This window comes from Misgurnus anguillicaudatus, chromosome 14 (assembly GCF_027580225.2).
Source record: "Misgurnus anguillicaudatus chromosome 14, ASM2758022v2, whole genome shotgun sequence".
Taxonomy (NCBI): domain Eukaryota; kingdom Metazoa; phylum Chordata; class Actinopteri; order Cypriniformes; family Cobitidae; genus Misgurnus; species Misgurnus anguillicaudatus.
The window spans coordinates 34074289-34101504 of record NC_073350.2 but is presented as its reverse complement, the minus strand read 5'-3'; the positions used below and the strand labels follow the sequence as shown (position 1 = coordinate 34101504).

At 36.8% G+C, this 27216-nt stretch overlaps 1 protein-coding gene across 1 annotated transcript; it reads right to left on the bottom strand.

Annotated features, from left to right (window-relative positions):
• Positions 1-574: 574 nt before the first annotated feature.
• Positions 575-26103, bottom strand: slc41a1 (solute carrier family 41 member 1). The gene is made up of 11 exons (XM_055183845.2): positions 25844-26103; positions 23720-24782; positions 18507-18614; positions 9610-9681; positions 9108-9252; positions 6978-7124; positions 3614-3761; positions 3330-3409; positions 2981-3115; positions 2697-2845; positions 575-1175 (listed from the first exon to the last, which is right to left on the bottom strand). The coding sequence occupies exons 2-11, from the start codon at positions 24173-24175 to the stop codon at positions 990-992; spliced, it is 1626 nt and encodes a 541-aa protein (XP_055039820.1). The 5' UTR covers positions 24176-24782; positions 25844-26103; the 3' UTR covers positions 575-989.
• Between the last annotated feature and the right edge of the window lie 1113 nt (positions 26104-27216).

Here is a 27216-nt window from a genome sequence, read left to right as displayed (position 1 = left end):
GAAGTTGTTTCGCTAGATAAGACCCCCATGCCTCGTTTGGGATCGCCCAAAGTCCTTTGAAACTCCATCAAAACTGCAATATTAAACTGTTACGTGTTGGGGTCCATTAAAATGAGAAAAATCCTGGAATGTTTTACTCAAAAAACAATTTCCTCTCGACTGAACAAAGAAAGACATCAACACCCTGGATGACATGGTGGTGAGCAAACCATCTAGATTTTTTTTAAGAAAATGGACTAATCCTTTAAAGTGGCGAGAGTAAACAACCCAAGACCTTTTCAACAAATTGCACGAGTTGAAGATTTCGGGGATTTTGAAGAAAACAAGTACGCTTTTGGTTACTTTCTTTCTTTGTGGCCAGGGACAAAACTATAGAAGCAAATTCTGAGGCTAAAAATGCAGTGTTATCTGTTAAACATACAGGACGATCCCATCATATTACAGTAATCTACTGTACATGCAGTGTTTTACCGTAAAAGGTCCCTGTTTAGATTAAGCGTCTGATAATTTGCTTAGACTTGTCTTCATTCTTTTTATCAGTTTCGAGAAGACGAACCACCATGTCAAGTCTGAATGATTTAAAAACACTTTATCAGGTCACTATGCAATGGTCCAGAATTATTTTTTTTGTATTTTTAGTTGCCTTCATCAAAAACTTTCCACTTTATATCACTAAACAATTTTGTAGCACTTGGTGATTAAGCATTCTGTGTTTGTTTTTTGCCTCTCATGACAAACTTCAAGTTTAGGTTGATGTCAACTTTACATGCAGTCAACGCGACCGGCTATAAATCGGGCCGAACATCCCCATTGAAAAATAATGAGGATTCTCGTTCTCCCGTTGGCTAAAAACAACGTAATTACAGCTCAATTCTAAAGCATCAATATAATCATGGTAGCCATAACAATATAGATATTATTTTTCTATGTGTCATTATAAATAAAGACGTTTGTGTCGCTCGGACAGAGTCAAAGGGAAGCGCTGTGGATTAATCGCCCACATCTGCATCCCGATCTCCAATGAGCCACAGGATGTGGAAACACAGGGCCAGGAAGCCTGTACCCAGCAGGTCTCCTAAAGCGGTCAAATAAGGAATGGAGAAGTTATCCGGATCCATCCCTCGACGCCACATCCAGTTCACCATCCAGTCTGCCAGGTAGAGCAGGATTATTACCTACACAGAGAGAAAGAGGATGCGTCAATGTAGCTTTATTGAGGGATACTTCGAGGTTGACAACTTTTTTTATTTTCTAGCAGTAATTAATTTATCCATGTGGCAACCGTGCCCTGTGGGTGTCGATTCACAGAAAGTCGTTGATAACTGCACCATGAAAGTGTACAAAGAGTTTTAACTCGTGGCGTCACCCCATAAACCTCCTTAACTGCTCATTACAGACCCCTGTATGTCAGGAGAGGTATTGCATGCGTCCAACACCTATTTATGCATTCGAGTCACATAAAGTTTGCTTGGCGAGGCTGTGCATTAAGCTGTGCACGTTCGCATAAAAAAAAATTAACTATACTTCTAGCTTTTGGGTTAAAAGTAAAATAAAAAATAGACAAAAGAAAAGAAAGATGAACTAATATCTAAAATCTTACAACAGATAAACAATCATGCGAATTTGGTATGGATTAAAGAGGTGTGCTGTGTCTTAAAATACTATAAAAATCCTAAATGATCCAGAAAAAGACCTGTTGAAATTTCCATAAAACTGCAATGCGTATCTTTTGCCTCTCTATCGCCATCTCTGTTTAAAACATGAAATTGCAGGTTTACTTTATGTACTTTACATTTGTTAAGAAAAATCTGACCCGACAGCTCAACTTATACATCATAACAGCATATATTTCAGCATATGAATAACATCACATACTAGTTAATATCTCTTTATTTTGTTTTATTTTATATTTTACTTAAATTTTTATTTAATTTGTTATTATTTTATTTTATTTTTAACTGTATTTTTCTATTGTATTGTATTTTTATTTTATTTTATTTTTTGTTTTATTTTTATTGCATTTTTTATTTTATTTTATTTTGTTTTATTTCTTATTGTATTTTTTATTTTATTGTATTTTTATTTTATTTGAATTTATATTATTTTACATTATTTTATTTGATTTTTTATTTGATTTTATTTTTTATTGTATTGTATTTTTATTTTATTTTATTTGATATTATTTTATGTTTTGTTTTATTTATTTTAGTTTATTTTTAATTTAATTTAATTTAATTTAATTTAATTTAATTTAATTTAATTTTTGTATTTTTATTATTTTATTTTATTTTACTTCTGTCTTATCTTTAAAATAGTTTTTTATTCTTTTGCTTTCTAGTTCTTTATATTAGTATTATTTTGAACACTGCTGTAGACTGCCTGAGCCTCACACAAAATATCTTGAAACAACTGGAACATCTTTTTTACCGTTGTGAATCATGGTACGGTAAGGAGACCGTTTCAAAGACTATATCTTTCTGTACTTGCTCAATAACCGATTTTTTATTTATTTTAACATAAAAGTATTGCAGTTTAAGGCAAAATTATTTTATTATTTTTATTTTTTGGAGTGAAATGACCCAGGCTATTCTTCTCCTGTGTTAATTCTACATCAATGAAATTCACATTTACATTACGTCCATACTACAGTAGGCACACATTGAGCTGTGACAACACAGATAAATGCTCAGCCATACCTGGAGCAGAGCTGCGGCCAGGTAAAATGCGATGAAGACGTAGGTGAGTGTGGTGTGTCCACCCTGCATAGAGTTAATGGTGTACAGGAAGACCAGGTGACCAGGAGCGACCAATAGGAAGAGCACTCTGGCAGAACGTGAATTCACACCTGATAAAAAATACACCACCACATCAGTGTACACAATACGGGCTAGTGTAAATAAACTGACATCATTGCTAATAATAGAGCACATGGGTGTGTTCAAAGCATTTTTCTTTTACTCAGAACACTATTTCCACTTACCTGACCCGAAGAATGTGCTCCATGGCGTGGGACATTTTCGTGGAGTAGGGCTGGGCTCTGCTATGGGCAGGGCGTTCATGTGCAGGTAAGTGGAGATTCGACTAGCTTGTACCGCCACCAAATTTCCACCCACACCTGAAGCAAAACAAATGAATGAATGAAACAAACCCTTCTTGTGATGCACCTTAGTGTTGACTACCCACACGAAAAAATACTGTAGTATACTTTAGAATTTACTATAATTTCTAGATTGTTTTCTAATGTTTTAGAACATTACCATGGATTATAGGATTTTTTTGGGGGGGAGTGAGAACACTAAAGTAATACTGAAACAGGTGATATAACTCACCATTGATTACTGGAGTGAAAACTGCCATCCCGGCGAAGTTTGGGTTGGACACGGTCTTATCCAGAATGAGTCCTCCAACACTGTTTCAAAAGTACAACGTAACACAAAGGTCATGGGTTTGATCCCCAGGGAACACATAATACTGATAAAAATGTATAGCTTGAATGCAACATAAGTTGCTTTGGATCAAAGAATAAAAGTAAATGCATAATATAAGAATGCTGTCTGCCTCTGTAGGCTGCTGATGAAATGGAGCATCTTTATTTTAAACAGAGCTCTGTTACCTGCTGATCGCCATGGCGATAATAACAGGCTCCCATCCCGAATAAAGCACTTCCCGTGTGGATGGTGTTCGCCGGGCGATCAGGACCCAGATGGGAGTCAGAGCAACGAAGAACGCACAAACCAATGGGTTGGCATAGTCGTTGTATTCTGTCAGAAAAGAAATGTACCCAATCCATTTATTATGTAACATCATTCTTGGTATGCAGTTGTCATGAGACATACAAAAGAATCGAGTTGAAACGGTTACAAAACCATCTAGAAAACCAAGTTAGTTAGGAAATCACAAGAATTCTTCACATTCTTTTTATTGTTATTTGCACTCACTATTTTTATTTTGGCAAACTCGAATGCTTGGATGTGTGAGGTGTGATAAGACATAAACATGCGATTATTCTTTACCATAACGGTTTTTTAAATATATCTCACATGTTTATCCTACAATACTGATGTATACTACAGTATATTTTGTATGTGATTAGAGAATATAATGCCAACTTCTCTAAAGAAACATATTACTGGAGTGTGGATTCAGGAAGGGACTACAAGGGTTATTTGTGTTATTTGACACAGGACCTAAAGGGGGAGACTGTGGAGTCCAATGAATAAGCAGTCTTCACCAAAGTAACACACAGGAATTAGTCTCACATAGGAAGAAGGTCTGGGAATTGGGGCTGCTTTGAATGGCCAAGGACCGCTCAAGAGGCCATATGACTGACAGGTTAAGCAACCAATCATGTTTAGTGTTGTGCCACTTCATATTTAGGCGTGAAAATATCCCCACAGTACCAGGTATGTTTTAATGAACGTCTCAACAGTTTATGAGTTCTTGCTTTGAACCTTTCATACGTTTAACTCTTTCCCCAACAGCGTAAAAAAGTTGCCAGCCAGCAGGATTTTTATGATTTTCACAAAATTTTAATGCCTTCCAGAAAATCTTCCTTTTAAAATATATAAACATACAAAATATCAAATTAAAGAAGAACAGACCTGTTTCATCCTATCTTCATTTGTTGTATTTTTATCACCTCTCAAATATGGATAGGTTTCTTCCAAAATAGCACCTTTTAAGCAAAAAGCTGAGATAATTGCATTTTTGTAAATGACTTTTGTTAGAGATCAGATTCAGAACGATGATCCAAACATACTGTACACTGAGTATTTACTGTTTTTGGATCAGTGGATGCTTTAGTGTTTTATAAGTTGGGTAAGAGAGACACCTAGTGGATAATAGCAGAAATATGGATTGCCGCAAAACTTGTCATTGGCAGGGAAGCGTTTCTCTTCATTGACGAGATAACTCGAGTTAAAGGGGTCCTATGATGTTGCTAAAAATAACATTGTTTGGTGTTTTTGGTGTAATGCAATGTGTTTACATGGTTTAAAGGAATAGTCTACTCATTTTCAATATTAAAATATGTTATTACCTTAACAAAGAATTGTTGATACATCCCTCTATCATCTGTGTGCGTGCACGTAAGCGCTGGAGCGCGCTGCGACACTTCGATAGCATTTAGCTTAGCCCCATTCATTCAATGGTACCATTTAGAGATAAAGTTAGAAGTGACCAAACACATCAACGTTTTTCCTATTTAAGACGAATAGTTATACGAGCAAGTTTGGTGGTACAAAATAAACCGTAGCGCTTTTCTAAGTGGATTTAAAAGAGGAACTATATTTTATGGTTTATTCACTTTTCACCAATGGAAGAGAGCGAACGGGCGTCATCCATCTTTTTTTACAGTCTATGTTTTCCACATACTGTACATTATTGTTGCGTCTCTATGCCCCGCCTTTCTAAAATGTGGCAATTTGTACAAAGCTCATTGTTTTGAAAAGTGCGGTATGCTCTGATTGGACAGTCATCCAGTGGCCAAATATCTTAAGCGTGTGACGGAAATGTGACGCCCCTTACCATATTTGGAATATCAGCACCCAAAGCACAGCATCTCCACGACATGGCGTCAACAATACTATAGCAAGAATAAAAGTTACACCTTGTTTCTTTGCGTATACTTTTGGGTGGTAATGCAAATCTTCCCACACAGTGACGTAGATATGTGGAGGCAGAGGCGTTTTAGGAATGCTTCACTTTTAGAAAGAATATCTCTTTGTGTTTGAGACTTTAATCTTTGCAACCTTACAGATCTTCTAAATGCACAAACAGCTTTTAACACTCCAAAAATAAAGGAAAACATAAAATCGCATCATATGACCCCTTTAAGAATACGGCATTTAGTCGATCTTAATGAATTCTCATTGTTCTTGATGTAAACACAACAGCTTCTTCATACAATCAATCAATCAATCAGCTTTGTTTCCAGACGTCCTGTAGAATTTAACCAATCAGAGGACGACTTCAGATCTGCTGAAGTGTTTCCAATTAAGTGTGCAGTATGCATCAGATGTGATGCATATATAGGAATCAGGTGGCGTACACAAGCCTCAACCTGTTCAAACATGACTCAGCATGGTGAATCGGGGGATACGATCTGATGTAACGTATTACTCCTGAGATTCAAAGGTAAACAGATACCACATGATAACGCTCACTGGCACAAAAGGTCACTGACACTATGACAAAATACCACAGAGACCATGGTGTTAAAAATCAGTAATCCTTTACCCTTCCTCATGTTAATCCAAACCTGTATGGCAAAAGAATCCTTTTACATTTACAAATGACTGAATACACGAGTGCTGAAGAAATACTATACTATACTAATAAAACAGGAGGTGTACAGTATATATGCACACTTTATGTACGGTAAATTCATGAATGAAGGTGTCGTGAGGGGGTTTCCAATTGAGCAAAACAAGTGGAAAAAACCTCAAGTGGAAGTTGTACGATGAGTAATAAAGTTTAATAGCTGGGTGAGATCGAAAAGGTTATGGGAAGTTTGTATGTCTATAAAGATTGTGTTAGTTAATACTTGTCTTTAAATGAATTTATGGCCGTTCACTTGTAAAGTAATCTTAGACATCTAAGCAGAAAGTAGCCATAAACTAAAATAAACATTCACATATACAGTAGTAAACACTTGGGGGTGGTTTCCCTGACAGAGATTAGCTTAAGCCAGAACTAGGGCTTAGTTTAATTAGGATATATAACAAACATGCCCTACTAAAAACATAACGTGTGTGCATTTTGAGGCAAAACAGTGCCCTCATGTATTTTAAGATACAGTATGTCAGTGCAAGTTGTTTTCAGCTCTTACATTTATTTTAGTCTAGGACTAGTCTAATCCCTGTCAGGGAAACCACCCGATAATGTTTATACATTACCCACCGGACGGTTTGAAACTACAACCTTTATGTTTCCGGCTTATATATTTAACCACTAAAATATCCAAAACATCCACTCACCCAGTTCCTTATACAGGCCTGTGCTGATGCCAGCCAACAGAGTCAGCGTGATCAGATCACCTAAACTGGCAGCAATGGGGGTGGCCACGTTGTCTGGATTGATGCCCACCTTCCTGGATGCAATGATAACACCAATCATGATAAGACCTGGAAGAAACAGTAGAGGAATGATTTCCCGTATTAGTGTTGAAATGCTAGAATGAACACAGGAGATGTGTTTGGTCCCAAACAATACATAGACGAGGGATTCTTGGACTTTGTCACCTCCTGTTTGGTGGATATACGAGCACTTAAATGTTGAAACGAGTTTTCCAGGTTCAGTTAAGCATTATCATACTTAAACAAACATACTTTATTTTTAACTGTGAAAATATTCTCAGCAGTTCGTAAGTTTTTCTCTTTATTGCAATCGCTAGTTAAAGCATAGAAAAAAGATTCACTTTGGAGGCAAAAACTCATGTCACCGTTTACTTTTGTAAATGTACCTTTTGCATACTGTTAACAAGATCTCATGGAAATCCGTGTTATAGTCATGGAAAATTTGATCACGTCACAGAATTCAGCTTTTTTCCGTGTCACTCCCACGGACTCCTCGTGTCATTTTATGTCTTGTTTTCTCATTGTTTTTCCTATTTTCAAATCATTGTCGCTTGGGGTTAAAGTTAGATTTGGGGTTTGCATTAGGATGTACTTTTATGTCAGTTTTTTTATGTATTGTTTCTACATGACTTTCTTCCACTTTTAAAACTACACTTACACAACAAAGAAGGAAATGTAAAATCCTGAATCGGATAATTGGTGCTCTTTAATGAATATTGTGCTATTTTTTTCCCGGGAATTGCAACAATTAGCAATTAGCCACATAACTCAACATCCAACAATCTATTCAGTTCTCATTGGATGAAATGAAGTCCCGTCCCACATTTTTTCTCATTTCAGAAGCCGTTTCACCTGGATATATGTCATGACAGGGAAAATAAGACAATCGCTGCTTCCGTTTCCGTTTCATGGCGACTAAGAACTTGTCTTTGCATGCTTCCCACAAAACCATGGCAGTTTAATACATTTTTTTAGCTTACTTTTGTAAATTGTAGTAAATTCTTATGTACTCTCTTAATAGCCACTTTGTGTTAATTTTTAACAAAAAAGTAGAGACTGCAACATGCAGTCGTTAGTTAAACGTGTTGGGTTTTTTAACGTACAAAACATATATTTTCATAATATTGCAGAAACAGATTATTACGTGATTAGCACAACCTGTTGCAATGTTTTATAAAAAAGGCCTTGGTAAAAATCTAAGCATGTTATTTACACAACATTTTACGAATAAGTGGTCTGTGTTATTTTCATTCAAATAAATGATACAAGCTCACATATGTGAACCTGTCTGTGAAATCCAGTCTAAAGTCTCAATCTAATTCTGAGTTTAGGAGCATCAAAGTTTAATTTCAATCCTTGATTTTACATTGATTTCATTCTTTGACATTATTCAGTCCTTCCAGAAAAACGCAGAGTTTTTTTGTGATTGTTGCGGGCAAAAATCCTCGATTTTGCGGCACGTTTTCTTAAAAAATGCGATGGAATATGTGGTATATTTACGCAATTTATGCGATGGAATTGCGGGAATTTTTGCGAAAATTTCGGAACTTGCAAATACTTGCAAAAGCTGCAATGATGTTCACGTCACATAATCATGTCACTTCATAACGTTCCCATGGCAATAGAGGACACGGCTGCGCTTTTGGGAAGTAAATGCAACATTTTTCAACTTTCTGCTAATATATATGTGACTTTTTGCTACGAAAATGCGGAGATTATGAAATCATGTAAGCCCCGCATATTTTGTGCGTGGAAATACATAATTAATGCGGCGAAAGTGCGTCGTATTTGGAAAAAATGCAGCCCCGCATAAATATGCGGACTTTGGCTGATTATGCAATATATCGCACAATCGCGTTTTTCTGGAGGGACTATATTATATTCAGTCAATATTAAAGATATCAAGACTTAATTTTCACAGAATGTGCTTTACATCCTCTAGGATGATTTAATGTACAAAACAATAAATCACAAAAATTAACTAGCTGTTTATTTTTTACAGACTGAGTGACATATAATGTGCTTTCTCACCTAGCAGAAGGGAAGCGATGAACGCGGTGGCTACGCTGCTGGCGCAGAGCAGGACGGCGTGTCCAATTATAAAGTTGCCCTCTGGTATCCAGCCGAAAATGACTGCGGCGATGGACGCCAGGAAGCCGACCACAGTGGCCTGAACCTAAGGGCAGAAGGGTTACCGTGAACTCAAACACCTTAAAGTTCAAAGTCTTACGACCTGTTCATGTCAGAGTCACTTTGTTCTCTTTCATCATTAGTGTCAACATAAGAGTATTGGGGTAATGTCCACTAGACATGAGTTGATACAACTATACAACTAAAAAAAGTCAACTTTATTTTATAAGTTGAAGTAACTTATCACTTGTCACAGATAAATAATAGTTTTTAAGGCAGCAGATCATTTTTTACAGTGCTAGACTTAATAATTGTTTATTCTAGCAAGTGATATAGAAAAGGCAAAGGCCATTGAATTAAAATAAGAGTTCAATAACAGGATTGATATTTTTAGGTCTCCAACCTGTATAAGTGCGAGGTTTCCCATGATCATTTTCCACATATCCTTTGCCGAGTCCATTTGTCCGATATTAGCCTGGTGAGGGGGGAAACACAGGAAGTCAATTTACAAAATGTTCCCATTATAGCTCGACCACTGCACACTTTCCTCTGAATGAGCAGGACATCACTGATATTTTATTTTTGTATATTTTGTAAGACATAAATACTTCCTGACAACCTTATTGTTTTTTTTTCAAGAAATGTTAATTGTGCGTGATTTATTAGTGGACATTATTTGCAGTGGTAGTTTGACATTAAAATTAAACTTTATTCTCTACCAATGGCACGTGTGGCAAAAACAACATTATTCTGGTCATTCATTTTTGATAATTTGTGGTTTGGGTAAAACTACAATTAGGTTATATTTTGTATTTATAGGTAACATTGATAAATGCATTAGCTAACGTGAACCAACATGTTAGCATTTATTAATTTCATGTTATAACTTTTAGTTTTTAAAATGTATTACTGAATGCTGGCTTTACCATTGACTGAGTTTCATAAATGCTTTAGACATATTGTTCAATGTTAGCTAATGCAATAACTAATGTTAACAAATACAACCTTATTGTAAAGTAATAATAATAATACATTTTATTTATAATGCACTTTTCTAAAACCCAAAGCGCTATAATGCCACATTATAAATACATTACAAGAATAAAAAAAATAAAAAACATGAAAATACATAAAAATACAGTCCAACACAATAAAAATGAGTGACAATCCATCTACGCAATTTTAAAGTGTTACCATTGTTTATTTGATTATAATGCACAATGTATAACAACAAATATAAAATAACATGATCAATTTAAATCTCAACCTAAAGTAAATTCCTGTTTCGTACGTCCCATGTCACAATGCAGAAGTTAAGCGTGTTTTCAATGTTATTTTACTTGAAACAATGCCAAAATTTAAAATGTATAATTTTCAAACAGGTTTCCCAACACTCCTACTTCTGCGAAAACCTCACCTTTAACTCACGTCAATGGTTAAGCGAGAGGTTAAAATGTTGGCCTGTTTCTACATCACCAGAGCAACATTCTGGAAAATTCAGTTGACAAACTGTTTACAGTTCAGCTCATATATTTTATATAAACATAAAAAATAATACACCATAGCTTTAAGAATCATAAAACAACGCTTGTTCATGAGCACAACACAATGAAACGTACACTGCAGGCTGGATATCTATGTATATTGCGGGCAGACTAGAACAAACAGCGATCAGTTCACAAGACAAAAGAGTGTTTGATGAGCTGAACAGATGCATCTCATCTTGCTCTCGCTACTTATCTCATCTCTCATGTCGAGTGGATCCGGCCCTACAGAGGGACCGTGTGTCACATGTGAGGCCCTGCCTGACCTGGACCCGCTCAACCGGGTCAACATTACCTGACTTTTATCAAGTGAAAAGGGAGAGGCGTAAGAATGTTAACTACACTAAAGATACTATTTCAACACAATTGGAGTTTTATTAACTCTTTAAGATTTAAGGTCATGCACACACTGTCATTCAAAGGTTTAAGGTTACTTGACTAAAATGTTTAGCATTCCTGAAAAAGGTTAAAAACGCCTAAAAGGACATAAGGGTTTTAAATCATTGGAATCAGCTTTCCAAAGATATGTGACATGTTTAGCTTTTTGTTTTTGAGTTGTTGTATGTCATGAAGTTTTCTGTCAAATAATGCAAGTGTTCCTCATGGCATATTTGAACTTTAAGGGGTTAAAAATCTTTATATTTGAAGGTGGTTTAATGTTTGCAATAGTGCAAACATACTGATTTCTCTTAGTTTAAAACTTAAATTTATTATTATTTTTTAAATGAATGACTTGAAAATTAGAACATAAGAGTCCAGAATACTGTACATGTAAACTTTTCTCTAAATATAAAAATATAACATAGTTTTAAATTATATTAGTTTATAATCACAACATAATTCACATTTGTCTTATTCTATAGTTTTGCTGAATTTACTGAAAAAACTCTCAAATATAAACTTTTGAATTTAGCAGTTTTAAAGACAGAAGTGTAAAGGAACTGAATGAGACAGGAAGTAGAATAGCCGGTGTGCGTGCACTGAATGCATCTCGACCCCCAGCGGCCCCTCTTACGAATTCAGTCCACCTCACTGTAGTCTTTCATTGTGTTTCAATAGAGTTGTACCACATCTGAGCTTCCTGTTAACTCCACCACTTAACTGCATCAAAAACTGAAATACACATCTCTGCATGAATGATTTATAGCTTTTCCATGTAAAGGCCCAGATTTACAAAAAAAGTGCAGATAAGAGTTGTAATATCTGCAGGTTATTTATTTAAAAGCTGCAAAGTAAATAACACATGTGCAAAAGCTAATAATGATCAATGCAATCTGCTAAGCAGAGCTGATGAGGTGCGTGTGACCTACTACCGCCTGATGTGCTTGAGTTCAGCACCACGGACATGGCAGATGAAAATTAAGGGTGTGCAATCCATGCTAACAAAGCCAGAGTACACTGAAAAGAACCGGAGGACAAAAATTGAAGGTTTACAAGAAGTTTTGAAACATCTGGCATTGTGTGACGACTTCTGTGACTCAAATAAAAAATAACATGGCTTGGCAAACAATATTTTTGAATAATATGCTCTTACTCTTACGTGTGGAAAAAATCCTCTGCCTTGTACTGTCTCTGCCAAGCATCCTATTATCAGCTACAATTGCAGCCATTACAAGCGCAAAATGATTTAAGACATGCTTTTTTCTGTATTAAATTATGGCGCAAATATCAGTAAAATCACAGGAGCAAACATTAGTAAATCGCATTGCGTGAATCATTTAAATAATCTCCTCTCATACATTTTGCATCTGAAAGGGAAACTCTCAGAATTAAGGTCACTCGCAAAAATAACTAGACCACACCTTTACAGCACTATTTATCCACTGCACGTCTTAGTAAATCCCAACAGTCGTTATTTAACCCAAAAAGATGGTTTGCGCTGGCACAAGCTGTTACTGTGCGTTCACCCCATCACCGGCGAGAGCGTCAATAAAAGCTCTGGCTGCCATGTCTATGACACTATAGACAAAAAGTGTAGTGGACGCTCTGTTGCTCGAATGCATTCCCTGGAATCCTCTTAAGCAGGTTTCCGCCTTCCGATTGGTTGTCGCCGAACCGCGATATAGCTCATTACCATAAAGTTGAGCTGATTTCAACTCTCCTCGATGCTCACACCGTACATGATGCTCCGCGCCGCTGCTTGCCACTAGCTGTCATTGAAAATTAATGACTTCCGGACACTTTGACGCTCTCGCCGGTGGCGATGTGAACGTACAGTTACTAAATCTATCCCAAAATCTATTAAAGTCGTTGACCTCTAGAGGCTGTGTATACCTGGATGTTATGATGTGCTTTGATCAACTGGATCAGTAGTGGACAAGACAAGAGAGACACATTTACATCTGGTATTTTAATCCGTCTCATTTGTCCGCTTGGTACTCAGTCCCTCTGGTGTTGTTTAAACACGAGCGGGAGAAATGACGGGTTTAAAATGACGCAAACTAATATTATGTCAGTGTCCGCTGCTAATGTTGTTAGTAAACGTGCTGCACAGAGTTTTGTACATGTATATGTAAGAGCTTTCTCTGATATTTCACAGCAATAGATAAAATAAGCTTGTGCAACTTTCACATGCTTGCAAAATGAAACAAAAATGAAAGAGGCGGACAGCAGCTGTTTCAGTTTTATCAATGAAAGCCTAAAATAGCGTTGTACACCGTGTGTTCACGCTAGAAGTCATGTCTGTTGCAAAAACATTGTGCTTGATAAATTACACGTTAGGTCAATCTTGTTGTTTCACAAAACACTGCCAACTCTACGCCTATTCGCCTACTTACCGCCTATACACCACTAAAGCAATCCGGTCGAATGCGTTTTCGACTACTTTTGAATGTAGTCGAAAGTGAACGAGCTCAAAACGTTTTACACCCTGTTTACACCTGTCTTCAGCATCGTCCACTTGTGATCTGATCTACCAAAAACGCATCATAATACCAGGTGTAAACAGCCTCCTAAATATGAGTAAGGCCTAGGGGTGCACCAATACAAAATGTATATATTCTGATAATATTTGATTACTTAGAATGATGCTGATAGTGTTGCTTTTTACTTTTTGTTTCAAATTATGTTGTGAAATCCTAGAAGTGCAGAGCGTACAAATTGCAATTTTGTTGTCATTGTGACCTTATTTAAAAGAATCACAAAGTTTGAGTTCTGATGCAGTTTTCCTGATCATCAGCTGTTTGATATGCGACAGTGGGAATTTTTTAGGCTATCTTCAAGGTAAGTGTGGGTAAAATTACATCGTTTTTTGTCTGTTTAGAAATTTGCACAAATAAAAAACTTCGACACCGTATGTGCAAAATTAAATCCATATTAATTTCCTCTGTTTACAAGGACAAAGCTTCCTTTCCTGCAATCTGATTTCTGTTTTGTCTCAAACAGCGACAACAAATTAGCAACATGACCATATTAGAAATATCCTGCACAACAGGATAAAGCAGTATGCAGGAAAGACTTTTAAAGGAGGGGGGTAAGCAAATCAAATGTGTGTGCATACAGGGGCTCCATGAGGCCAAAGGAAGGAACTTTTGAGGCCGTGCCAGCTGCCTGTCATTCGCTAAGGTGACCCCACTCCAGCGGTCACTGCAATTCATCCGCATTGTGTCCTGCCGTGTATAGCCTTCACACACACTGTGTAAGGGGAAAAACATCGCTGGCTCAAAACAGCAGCTACCTCTGTTGTCAAAGTATGCAGCTCGCTGATAAGTATGCGTCCAGGCCACGACGATAAGCCCCGGGCAGGTCATTCGACGCAAAACAAGGCAGAGACCACGCACAGAGCACATCTGCTACGCGATAAAGTCGGCATTTCTGAAGCAGACACGCAGGCAACCCCTGGCAGGGAGAGAGCGGGGACACGTAGTGTCTAATCTGGTTTTTGGTCCACGGGTAGTGTACAGATAAAACTGCCAAGGATTAAGTGCTTTGCATTGTAGTGTAGAAACAAGATCCAAGCTCACTTTACTGTTACATTTTGACAAACAAGTTGTCATGGGGGGATTACAGGATGTATATTTAAAGAACTCACACAATGAGTCACAAATGACTTTATATTACAGGAACACTTTGTGTCACCTTCCAGCCATTGTGAAGGCAAATAAAAGCTTTCATTCGTTATTAACTAGTTCATGTTTTGGAATATTAAGACCCAAACAAAATATTTTTTTTTAAAGAAAGTCACAATTTACAAATTATTTTAACCTTTAAAGATACAATCAGCGTCTTTGTTGATAAAAATTAAACAAAGTACACAAGTAAGTGTATAAAATATCAGTCTCTCTTCTTAGCTTACCCTGATTCACAATGCTAAATTTATATTTATATATATTTATGCATTTGACTTTTATACAAAGCGACTTACAGTGCATTACAAGGTATACAGTATAAGTTTTAACCGTATGTGAGTTCCCTGGGTCCAAACCCGCTGCAAATGCAATGCTGAAAAATGATTTATAATATGAGCTGGCAGGTACAATTTCGCAATCATATGACTTCAACACACATAAAGTTAAGTACGTAAAGTAACCTGCAGTTTTGTTTTAAACAGAGATTTTTTAATTGCACTTTTTGGGGCGGTTTCCCGGACCAGGATTAGCTTAATCCAAGACTAGCCCTTAGTTTAATTAGGATATATAACTAGTTTTAACAAACATGCGTTACTAAAAATATAACCTGTGTGCATTTTGAGGTAAAACAAAGGACACTGATGCATTTTAAGATATGTCAGTGCAAGTTGTTTTCAGTTTGGAGAGCTCTTAAAAGTGTTCAATTCTAGGACTAGTCTAATCCCTGTCCAGGAAATCGCCCCTTTAAGTTTAAGTTTTAGTCCAAGTGTAGTCCTAAATATCAACAAAATAAACCTACTGCACATGAATATTATCTCAAATATACTCAAAGTCTTTTCGTGGACCGAAATTACTTATGACATCACCTCCTGCTCCATTTACGTCCATTAAAATGTCCTCTAGAATGAGAACGTGCCTCCCCATAATGCCACCTGCCACCAATAGCATGTGACACATCATAGCTTGGTGCTGTGTTTTAAACGAAAGGTTAATGGCTATTTATAAAAAAACAACAACAAGCCCTGATATGTCTAACCTCGCCTTTCTATTTCAATAAGAAATGCAACACCGAAAAGTTTTTCAAATCATTTTATACTCAGTTAAGTTTATACCCAGCAAGCAATTTAGCATTTAAAGACATCCAATAGCCGTCTAAACACATCATAGACGTCTTGGCTAATACAAGGGCAAAATCAGTAAAAATGTAATAGATTTCTAAACATAACCCAAATTTATAATAAATGAATAAAAAAATAAAAAATGAAAGCAAACAGCTTGTTGACTTTGCTTACATGATGGAAAATCAGACATCTCACAAGTTATTTTGGCAAAAACATGTATATATACATGTATATATATCAGGTCTAGTTAACCGAGGTGGTGAAATTATGCTGATTGCTTGCTTGGTAATCTCTCCACAAAGCCACTGACCCAGACAAAACACATCGTAAGAAAGAAATTATTTCATTTTTTGTAAAAAGCATTAGAAACCGACATTGCTTTTTAATCTGCTGATAATTAGCAGGGTCTTTGTGAAAAAGCATAAAGCGTCTTTATCTCCGTGTGTAGATTTATAGCTAACAGAAGACTCTGGGCTGCAGGGTCAACACTTCCCATCACCTTACTGCCCTGGAATTCATTGGATTGAATTCCAGTAAAAATCTGGATGATTTGTGTGTGTGGGTTTAACTTAAAATCGTAAATAAGTATGGGTATTAAGTACGCTTTTACAAAAATGTGAATGGTGCTTGTTAATGCAAAATGTGCCATCACAATGCTAGGGTGCTTTGCGGTTTCTACTGTACTGTATGTGGCCCAATTCAAGAGAGCCAAACACCAAGGCTCTGTATGACCCCTCTTTCAATTAAAGTCGAAATTTTTCCCAGCACAAGATGAGCTACAGCATGGTAACCATGGCACAAATAAAGCAAAACAAGTTAGCTCCTAAGTAAATACGGTCCTGCCCATGAATATTGGCACCCTTGGTAAATATAATCAAATAAGGCTGTGAAAATTCATCTGCATTGTTTATCCTTTTGATCTTTTATTTAAAATCACAAAAATATATCCTTTTATTGGATAATAAGAATTTAAAATGGGGGGAAATATTGTTATGAAATAAATGTTTTTCTCTAATACACATTGGCCACAATTATTGCCACACTTTTATTCAATACTTTTTGAAACATCTATTTGCCAGTTTAACAGGTCTAAATTTTCTCCTATAATGCCTGATGAGGTTAGTAAACACTTTTCACTGCTCCACCTCTTTTCTTAAAGCCACTTCATTAATTTGTGAAGCTCAATTAGCTTTTGCTGCACATCAGAAATGTGATGGATGATTAAGGGAATTTGGGCTTTGTTTCCCCTTTTCTTTATATTTCCGTGAAACAGGAAGCCAGATATAAATGATTTTATGTTTATAATCATGCTGGAGTGCTCAAATTGTGAATATGAATTGGAATATACTTCAGAGATATTTTACTCATAAGAATTTCTATAGGGGTGCCAATAATTGTGTCCAACGAGTATTTGAGAAAAACATTAATTTCATAATGATATTTCCCCTTCGTTTTAAATTCGTATTATCCGATGAATGGCTACATTTTTGTGAATTTTTAAAATCAAAAATCAAAAGGATTAACAATGCAGATGAATTTTCACAGCCTTATTTAATCATATTTACCAAGGGTGCCAATATTCTTGGGCAGGACTTGTAACTTAAACATTGCGTGTCCTTGCATACTTTTATATGACTGATAGTTTTGACCATCACCTTTCACTCTTTTCACACATCTGGGTTTGAAATGCAGAAGTACAGGAAACTAGTGGGGAAAGCATCTATAGACGTATATGTGACCACAAAACCAGCACAGGTTTATTTGTAGCAACAGCCAAAAATACATTGTGCGTCAAAGTTATAGATATTTTTATGGCAAAAATCATTAGAATATTCAGTAAAGATCATGTTCCGTTAAGATATTTTGTAAATATATTAAAAATGTGTGTATCATTAGTAATAAGTGTTGCTAAGGACTTCATGTGGACAACTTTATAATCTATACATCAATGAAAAGCTTCCAGATGAATATATACATATATATAAATCTCAATCTTATGACATATGGGAGAGCACAGCACTTTTTGCTTCAATAGTAAACATATAATTTCCAGTATCCTTGCTATTCCAGCACTCTTTTGTTCACAATGGTTCAGCTGGAATCAAATGTACCAGGTTTGTGGGACACAGCCGGACATTCTTGTGAACAGTGGTACAATGGGTCACAACCACAAGATTACATGTTTAATGATAACATGCTTAGAGAAAAACTTGTGTTTGCTGTATGAGGGGAGTATTTGTATTCTTTAATAAATTTATTATTTGATTTATTAAGGATCCATACTCTTAATACAGTCTTTATGATGCCATTTTTGACTGAACTGTTCCATGAATAAACGTTTAGCATCTGAAAAACCTTTCTTCTGCATCGCTGTGAAAAACACTTAATTTATAAAAGTGCATATTAACTATGATCATACTGGCCGCTGTTATTTTTGCGCATACTGTAGGGTTTGCATTGAGGGTTAGGTGTTTAAGTCATAAATCCTAAATATTAAAATGTTTCTTGAATAAATGGATCAGTGAGGTATTAAACAGCAGTAGTTTAGTGTTTTACTACACAGCTTACCGCGGTAGACAGTCTGGACGCAAGGGTCATCTCCAAGTTCCCTTTGAGACCCAGAAGAGCAGGAACAAGGATGAAGACCTCAGTAACCTCCGTAAACACAGTCCAATGCTGCAGAGAAAAAAATTAAGAATAAGTTTTAATTTACACTTAAAATTGGCTGAAGTCAAGCTAGCGATTGGATTGACCAAGAAGGTGGATCTTTCATGAGACAGTTACCAGCACTTTCTTTAATCATGAGCTGCAGTCTGATAGTCTTATCTTCTGGAAAATGGATTCCTCTATACTGTACAGTGGATGTTATACATACATGTACATAAATGTATATGTATGTGCTCTTTTTAATATTTCTAATGTTTGTCTAAGAAATGCGATGGCATTAAGTAAACATTTTGTGTTTTGTTTAGGACACCATGCATGTTCTTATAGGGCTCTTATAAAAATTTGCATGACATGAAGTTAAATCCAACGAGTAATCTAGAGCGAGGAACATAATGCTTTGCATTTGGTGTGTAGGCAACATTAGACTTCTCTTCCTAAGAAAAGGATTTCTGTATAAATGTATTTAATTCTCTCAAGACTCTTAAGAATGATAAAAGCTATGTAATCCAGACTGTCTCATTGTGTCTAGTTTTATTTCTCCAAAGGACTGTCTCTCATGGTGCTTTTCCATTCCATAGACCCCATGGTTGGTTTGGGTCAGCTTACTTTTGGGAGCTTTTCCACTGGGTGCACTAAGTAGTACCCGATACTTTTTAGTACCACCTCGGTCGGGGTTCCAAGCGACCAGAGCTAATACCAAAACGTGAAGCGAAAACACTGTAGATCACTGATTGGTCTAAGAGAATCGTCAGTACCAGCGTCACAGCTATAATGTAAAAGATTAGCTTTACCTTCATGCTAGCTTGCGCTGTCTCGAGTAAACCTGTTGTCATCTGTGCTTTACTGTAAGTTCCCAAACTCTCTATTAGCGATGAAAAACATCCACAGGTTGAGAATCAGAAACACAATAACAGTTTTTTTCCATACTTCCAGTTTCTGGCGGCACATTCGCCACGCACACGTCCGCATATATGCTTAAATGCAACTTACTGTAAATAAGGCTCAGCGGAGCGCGTCCACCGACGCCACTGGTGTTTGTACAGAAACTGTTTTATATGAAACAGAGATAGTGATGTACAAACATCTATTTGTGTTGGTCAATTTTAATTTTGTGGCGGACTGAATAATAAACGAATGTATGGGAATTTACATCAACGCTCTCACTTGTATGATGTCACAGCAGTACGCAGTGCAAATATAATGACACGCCTATAATCCCTCCCAGTGTTACTAAACTCGATGGAAAAGCTAACCAAGCCAAAGTGAGGTGAGCTTACCCGACTTGACCCCAACCAAACAGTAGGGTACTATGCAATGAAAAAGTGCCATTAGTAGACTGCCAGTGTTAAATTAAGGCCAGTTTCATTTACGATTTTACATTTATGCATTTGGCAGACAAGGTACCCATTTTTTGATTCATTACCTTTTGCACTACTAACGCGATGCTCTACCACTGAGCTATACAGGAACACCAAATAGTTTCAGTCTTACTCTCACCACCATCTGAACTTTCTTCAAACAGTCAATCTTGTAATGTTTTGAGAAGTTGATGACTCTAGTAACTGGCAGTCTGTTTTTTCCCATTAGGCTGCAGTGTAGATGCAATGCAGTAACCGGCTGAGTAGATCAATACGAAAAAGGAGTGCTTATCTTTAGACTCATTCTCACTGCTGCACAGCAATTACAGGCCTGACGCAGATGAGCTAAATCAACCCGTCAGCACACAGAGGCAGCGGTAAATAAAGTGATGCTGCTAACTTAAAGGTGATGTGGGTCGATGTTTCGTTTTTTCTTTTTAGACTTTTGTACAGTACGTTGGTTCCCCATAAAATATCTCCTTTTACATTCATGCATTTTGCAGATGCATTTATCCAAAGCAACTTACAAGTAAGGAATAATTGACGACGGGCCATTGAATTATAAGAAAATAATGCACACCCAAGGTGCAATGTTCCACCACAAAACTGTGCATTATTTTCAAATAATTCAAAGGACAGGAGTCAATTATTCCTCTTATACCACGGTTACCACAGACATTGCTCTGGTGCCTACTTTTAAGACATTTGACAAGTTAGGTGTGCGGTTATCAGAAATTAATGCATACCCACAGAACATTTCTCAGCCAATCAGAATACAGCATTCAACAGACCCGTGGTATAATGCATTTTAATAGTATGCGTGCTAACACAATGCTCAACCAGCCATCAAGCAATTTATCGAAACATTACATTGTATGTTTGAGCTCAAGCTACTGTACATTTTGGACGTGAAACAATTATTCTACAATACCATTTGTACAACTGTACAAATAGCAGCAAAGGCACTAGTTAAAGAGTTTAAGCGCTAGCTGTGCAGCTTTCGGTGAGCCGGTTTAAAGGCCGTTTCTTTTCCCTTGAGTTTTTGGCAGCTCAGGGGCCACTTTTAAAAAAAGGACGAACATCAATTGAGAGCTGGCGCTTTGCCACTTTGTCTTCGGTTTCCTTTGACTCTCTCTCTCTCTCTCTGTATCTCCCTTCCCAGTACGATGTTGTCTTCAGGGAACAGTGCAGTCCTGGCTAGTGCCTCCATGTGCCTCTCGGGGTTCTGCGAACTCGACGCACAGCGGTGCAGGCATGCGATCGGAGGGGGGGGCTCGGATTGCAGGATTGTGTAATGTTGGCTGGCAACGCTCGGTTCCAGCACCTTGGTCTCCAAGGCTCAGCATATAAGGTCAAAGAGGAATTCAGAGACGCACTATCGACCAGGGTTGTGTTTTAACACCGGAGAACCTGCAGTGGTGATCGGCTCGCGTGCTAAACTTTACCTAAACGCATTTTAAAAGGTGTGCCAGCACAGTTAGGGGGCGTGCACACCAAGGCGTTTATTCCGACTGTAGGCACTTTTTGTCCATCAGCCCTTTTCACCTCCAGTAACAGACCACAGTTTTTCCACAGGAAGTCTTGTTAATGCGTTATCAGCTGAAATCAGTCAACCGCACATACAATACAAAATGAAAATATCCCTATGATACGAGTTGATATGAACTACACAGAGCTGTTGGAGGGTTATAGAGGACAGGTTCCTCTGGTCTGTCTGAATGAGATGACAGTCTTGATGTGGCAGACCTTCAATGGCTTCCTGTCAAGTCTTAATGCTCGGTATGTCTTCCTGAGCGCAAAAATAGTTTAGATGACTTTCAGATCTGGTCTGAACAGAGCTTTTCTAGGACAATGAATACCACATCAGCCGAGTAAAGGACAAAATGACCAAGCCTCTTGAAAAACAAGTTTCCACGCTTGTTAAGACTTTAAAGGTGTGCCACAAAGCTGATTCTACAACACAATATTTAAAGAATTAATACTTTAATCTCTTTTGCAAAATTGGCAACGTCCCTCCTGTAATTTAAACAATCACACAGTAGGAATCATTCTGTGCATGCTGACGTTTCTGCATCTACCCATGATACAATGGAAAGTCATATGTCTGTCTGCATGTCTGCCCTTTACCCGATTTAGCAGCGGTATTGAATTATAGTACAGAAAGTTATTTTCCTAAAACAATCAGCTAAACCAAGGGTCTCAAACCTTTCTGTGAGCAAGGCCTACCACAATAAATAAAACAATCTGGAGGGCTACTTTTTTATATAGTCTATTCAAAACTTACTTGATTTTAGTTTACTTGTTGATATGTTTTATCATTGTTTTAAATGTTAATATACATAAAAGAAGCCAAGCTGATATAAACATATGTAATAAATAAATATTAATAGAATGTGATTTGGCGGGCAACTCGCAGACAATGTGCTGGCAACCTGGTGCCCATGGGCACTATGTTGAAGATTACTGTGCTAAACATTTTCCGAAAGTGATTTGACTTCTGCTAAGACTCTTACATTACCTGTTGTTTACTGTAAAGTTGATTACAATCTGTGAAACAAAATGTCATCTATCAAAGCTTTAATCAGCATCGTATTACGGCAAGAACACTGTAAAAAATGAAGTGAAAACAACTTGGTTTTGCAAGTCAATTCAACATACTATTTTACTAAGTTTTGACCTGTGAATGTTTGACATAACTTATAAAAACCAGTTGAACTGGTTAACTTGATTTTTCAAGTTAAAGTAGCATACAAATATGTTGATTTGACAAAAAGGCTGCATATTTTTTACAGTGTTAAACACTTTTCTTAAAGTAAGTGAATCGTAAGTGAAGCCAAATTGGCTAGTGAATCATACAAATATGTATGCTTATTACTAACCCCAACGTCACGGGGCGAAAGCAAACCGTACAAACATGTACCAATTAATATTAGCTGCCTTATAAAATATATACAAATTGGCATGATATTGTGTTGGTATTTTGAAGTATGAATTAAATATGGTATAACACACTGAAAGCTATAAGGTTTTAAATCTAAATTTACTCATACAGAAATCTGATATATAAATGTTTGTTTTAAATATATTTCAATATATTAGTTTTTTGTTTGAGTAAACTCAATACGTAGATTTCGAGCCAAACCTGTCTATTTGCTGTTGACTTTTTAAACAGACTGACAACAAAAACACACACATGCAGGATATCCATCTATTGATTTAGCTCTTTCTGTCCTCCAGGTTTTTAGTTTAAGCAGTATTTTTTCACCTACACCCACTAGGTCTCAACACACATTTTACATTTTCAGATCTCCACATGGGCAAATGAAACCCTTAAAAGTCCAGATTGATAGCATAGAGCACATTTGAGAAGCTAGAATAGGTTTTGTTCTCGGTGTACAGACATTTGTAAAACAGTAACCAATGGCATCACAAAGATGCAACAGTCTTAATAAAGGTCACGATGACTTTTACTAAAGCATGTTGACATTTAAACTTTAAGCTTCTTTCCAGCAGACAAGATGAAAAGTAATATTTTGTTATGAAGTTCTTATTAAGCCCTCTTATGCATCTGCCAAATGAAATTTTATAAAAACAGAAATTATTATTTTGTAATGTATTAAAGTGGAAATCTTCACACCTAATGCATCTTTAAATTTTTCATAATTTTAATATCTCAAAGTCTTATTAATGTCTGAAATAAAGCTGATACTTTGCAGTAAGCTTGATTGTTTATTCAGCATGTGTTTTTTTACTCACCTGTACCATGTCCAGAACCATGCCGGCTGCAACCGTCCCAAACCCTGCCAGCAGGAAAGGGAACAAAACCTGGAGTCCAATAGAAAAGGACGTTTCCTTTAGTGGAACCGGCGGCACCGGGCTTTGGTCCGTGCTAATGTCATCGCTCTCGTTGCTTTGGCTGGCGTTCTCCAGGAGTGCATCTTCTTCTCTCTGGCCCTTGGCATTGGCCCGACAGTCGAGGATGTCCGGCCGCTCGTTCTGTTGATCGTCTTGGTCCGGCAGCGAGGTCATCTCGGTGAGTTCGTACTCCCCGTTCTGGGGCACCTGCTCATTGTTGTCGGGCAGTATCACTGGATGGACCGACCCGTTGGATTGGTGGTACGCCGGCGGCGCCCCTTCCTTCTTCATCTCTATCCTTTCCGTCCCAGTGGACATGTCGTGCAGTTTGTCTTGATCTTTCGACCAGAGTACCATGCGGAGGCCTTAAGATGTAAGGTGTCAATTAAGAAGAAACGAATACGCGTTCGAGGTTTTCGTTCAGTGTTGATTCACCTGATCTCTGGAGATAATTTATCCCATTAAAGATGGTAGCTGCCACTAAATGAATTTGTGCAGAGCATCTATAGGTTAAGGAGGAGAGGCAGGTGCGCACGCCGTCTCCAGGCTTGCGTGAGATCCTGCCTGAACTTGGGTAGCATGCAAATTATGCTCTCCATTCAAAGCACTTTTTGCTTTTAGGACGTAACAACAGAAAGCCACATGTTAGTCCGCGCAGAGAAAAGACGATCCGGATTATTCTTCACAGCAAATGTGCTGCTCTCTAAAAATATGAAATTTCTAATCAAAGAAATTAGAAAAATGGCTTTGGAGATCCTGACAGAATGTCCCACTCTTGAGTCTCTGGAAGGCACTTGGCTAAACTTTCTGACCAGCTCGGGGCGGTTGGGGGGCTGAAAGCTTCTCACTTTACACCACGTGGCAAATAGGTTTTTGAAATGTATTTAAAGGTCTCTGGAGCCAGGGTAGTGTTACAACTCACAGGAACCCCCACGTTTGATAAGGTCGAGTTGACACTTGTTACCTACAGAAAGTATAAAGCAATAAATAAAGTGTAATAAGTGCAATAAATTAGTGCATGTTCATATACTTAGATAGATAGATAGATAGATAGATAGATAGATAGATAGATAGATAGATAGATAGATAGATAGATAGATAGATAGATAGATAGGATACTTCACAATGGACAGTAACTTTGGATAAATGTACAAACCGGCTCTGAGTTTCAATGAAAAACATCGTACGATTCTCCGGTAGCACTCTGACTCCCATATGACGTAAAACTTCAGATATACTGACTATGACGTAACACCTAGTTTTAAACATGTAAAAGTCTTTTCTTAGCGATTTTTTTTGAGAAACAACCACCCAGAAACGTCTTTTAGCATGGCAGAAGGCAAACAGGATACGGGCCAACAACAATTTGCTCATTACCTCCGCACTGAAACAAAACCCCTACTTAGTAGTCCGATCAAATCCAGCCCAGCATGGGACGACGTAAATTAAAACGCTTCGCATGAACACCTCTCGCCTGTAAGTTTAAAAGATTAGGCTATTCTACTTATTTTCCACTTGTTTATAACTTTAAACCAATAGAAACAATATGGTAAATGTAGTTGTTACTTCAGGGCAAAAAGAAGTACAAATTTGTGTGCCAAACTTTTTAAAAAATGTTCTTCAATGATCTGTAAACCTTCTTGAAGTGGCTTAAAGCTGTTTTAAATTATTTTAAAAGTTACTTTGGTTTATGTGTCTTAAAGAACTAATTCATAGATGGGTTTTTTAAATTAGAAGAAAAGAAAGTTATTTGTGTAAGTTTGAAAAGTTTGGCTAAAAATAAGTAATTTGTTTTAATTTGAACTGTGTGAATTGTTTAAAAAAATATATCAAACTTGACAGTGCTAAATATTTTACAGACGTTTTATCTTGATTCAATCACTGTATGGCACAGCGCTTAAACATTATTCTCACATAAAGTAAATGAGAAATTACACAAAAGATGCATTTTGTTAGATCAGGCATACACATATGACACGGTGATGTGGGAATTAAAGCATCTAGGTAAACAAATCCGTCGCTTACCTTGAAAAGAAGACACGGGACTCTTCAACGCCGGTCCGCTGTCATTCTCTTTAATTCAAGCACGCGCGGAGCCCGAGGCTGATATGCTCGTTCGCGTGCACTTATGGGTTATAGACTCGAACCCAGATTAATCAGTAACCCCCTCAGCTGAGGCTGTCAACTCCAATCCGTTACATTGTTCCATTTGACACACGGTCAATCCTGCGCATCTATATGATAGGAGGAAGCCACTAGGCGGGTAACTCTGACGCGCCATTGCTGCACTGAGCGACGGTTTCGAAACCTACTATGACTGTGGGTTGGCTCATGAATATGTGAACAGGTAGACGTTGCCTAGTAACCTTTCAGAATGTTACCTCAGTAATATTCATGAGTCCCGAGGCCAGCAGGATTCGTTGCTTCGTCATCTGACTAGCGCACGCTTACTCAACGTCTATTTTTAGCCAATCAAAAAGCGGAGCGTCACCTTATGTAATTAATATTCAATATCCTTCACTATAGTAGTAAATATAGCGTGGGTTCTATGCGTTTAGTTGCGCTTTTGGTTTTAATTTAACACCGTGGAGAATCATTGAAGTAAAAATAGGGCTACTGAAATTAAATTCGTCTTCCTGAAGTCGTTTCCGAAGACAGTGATACATTGACTAGTTTTAATTTGTATTTTAAACTAATCCTCTTACTAGAGGAAACTGAGGTTTTTAATTAGCCACACATAAACTGAGTTAATATTAAATATTTTTGGTTACATGCAGCAACAATATACAACTAACTTTAAAAGTTCAAATATAAAATATAAACACAGGCCTGTGTTCCCATACGAAAAAAAAACATTTCAATGACCTAAAATAAGTTTAAAATATATGCTAAATATATTTTGTAGAAAGTATATGAGTAATTAAGTATATTTTTGAATTTGAAAATATATTTAGTTTTAACCTTCATATATTAACATATATTTAAAAATGTATTTCAGGGGCAAAAAATACATTTCTAATTTTTCAACCAAAATATATATTTTTCCTGGTAAAAATATAAAAGTTTGTATAAACTATAAAATGTATAAGTATGTCTAAAATTTTAAATTATAAGTATATTTTTGCAGTTAAAAATGTATTTAATTTGAACATTTTCAAACCGGTTATGTTTACAAGTTTGTAACATACAACATTTTCTTTCAATGCGATGTTAATATAAATGCTTTAAAATATATTTATTTTTAAAATATATTTCCAAAAAATATATTAGTGAAAAATACATTTTTGTAAACATAAATTTCTGCACATATATTTAAAATTATTTAAAAATATATTTTTTCTATATGGGTTGTTTATTGCTAGCAATTGTTTATGTTAGCAAATGCATTAACTACACTC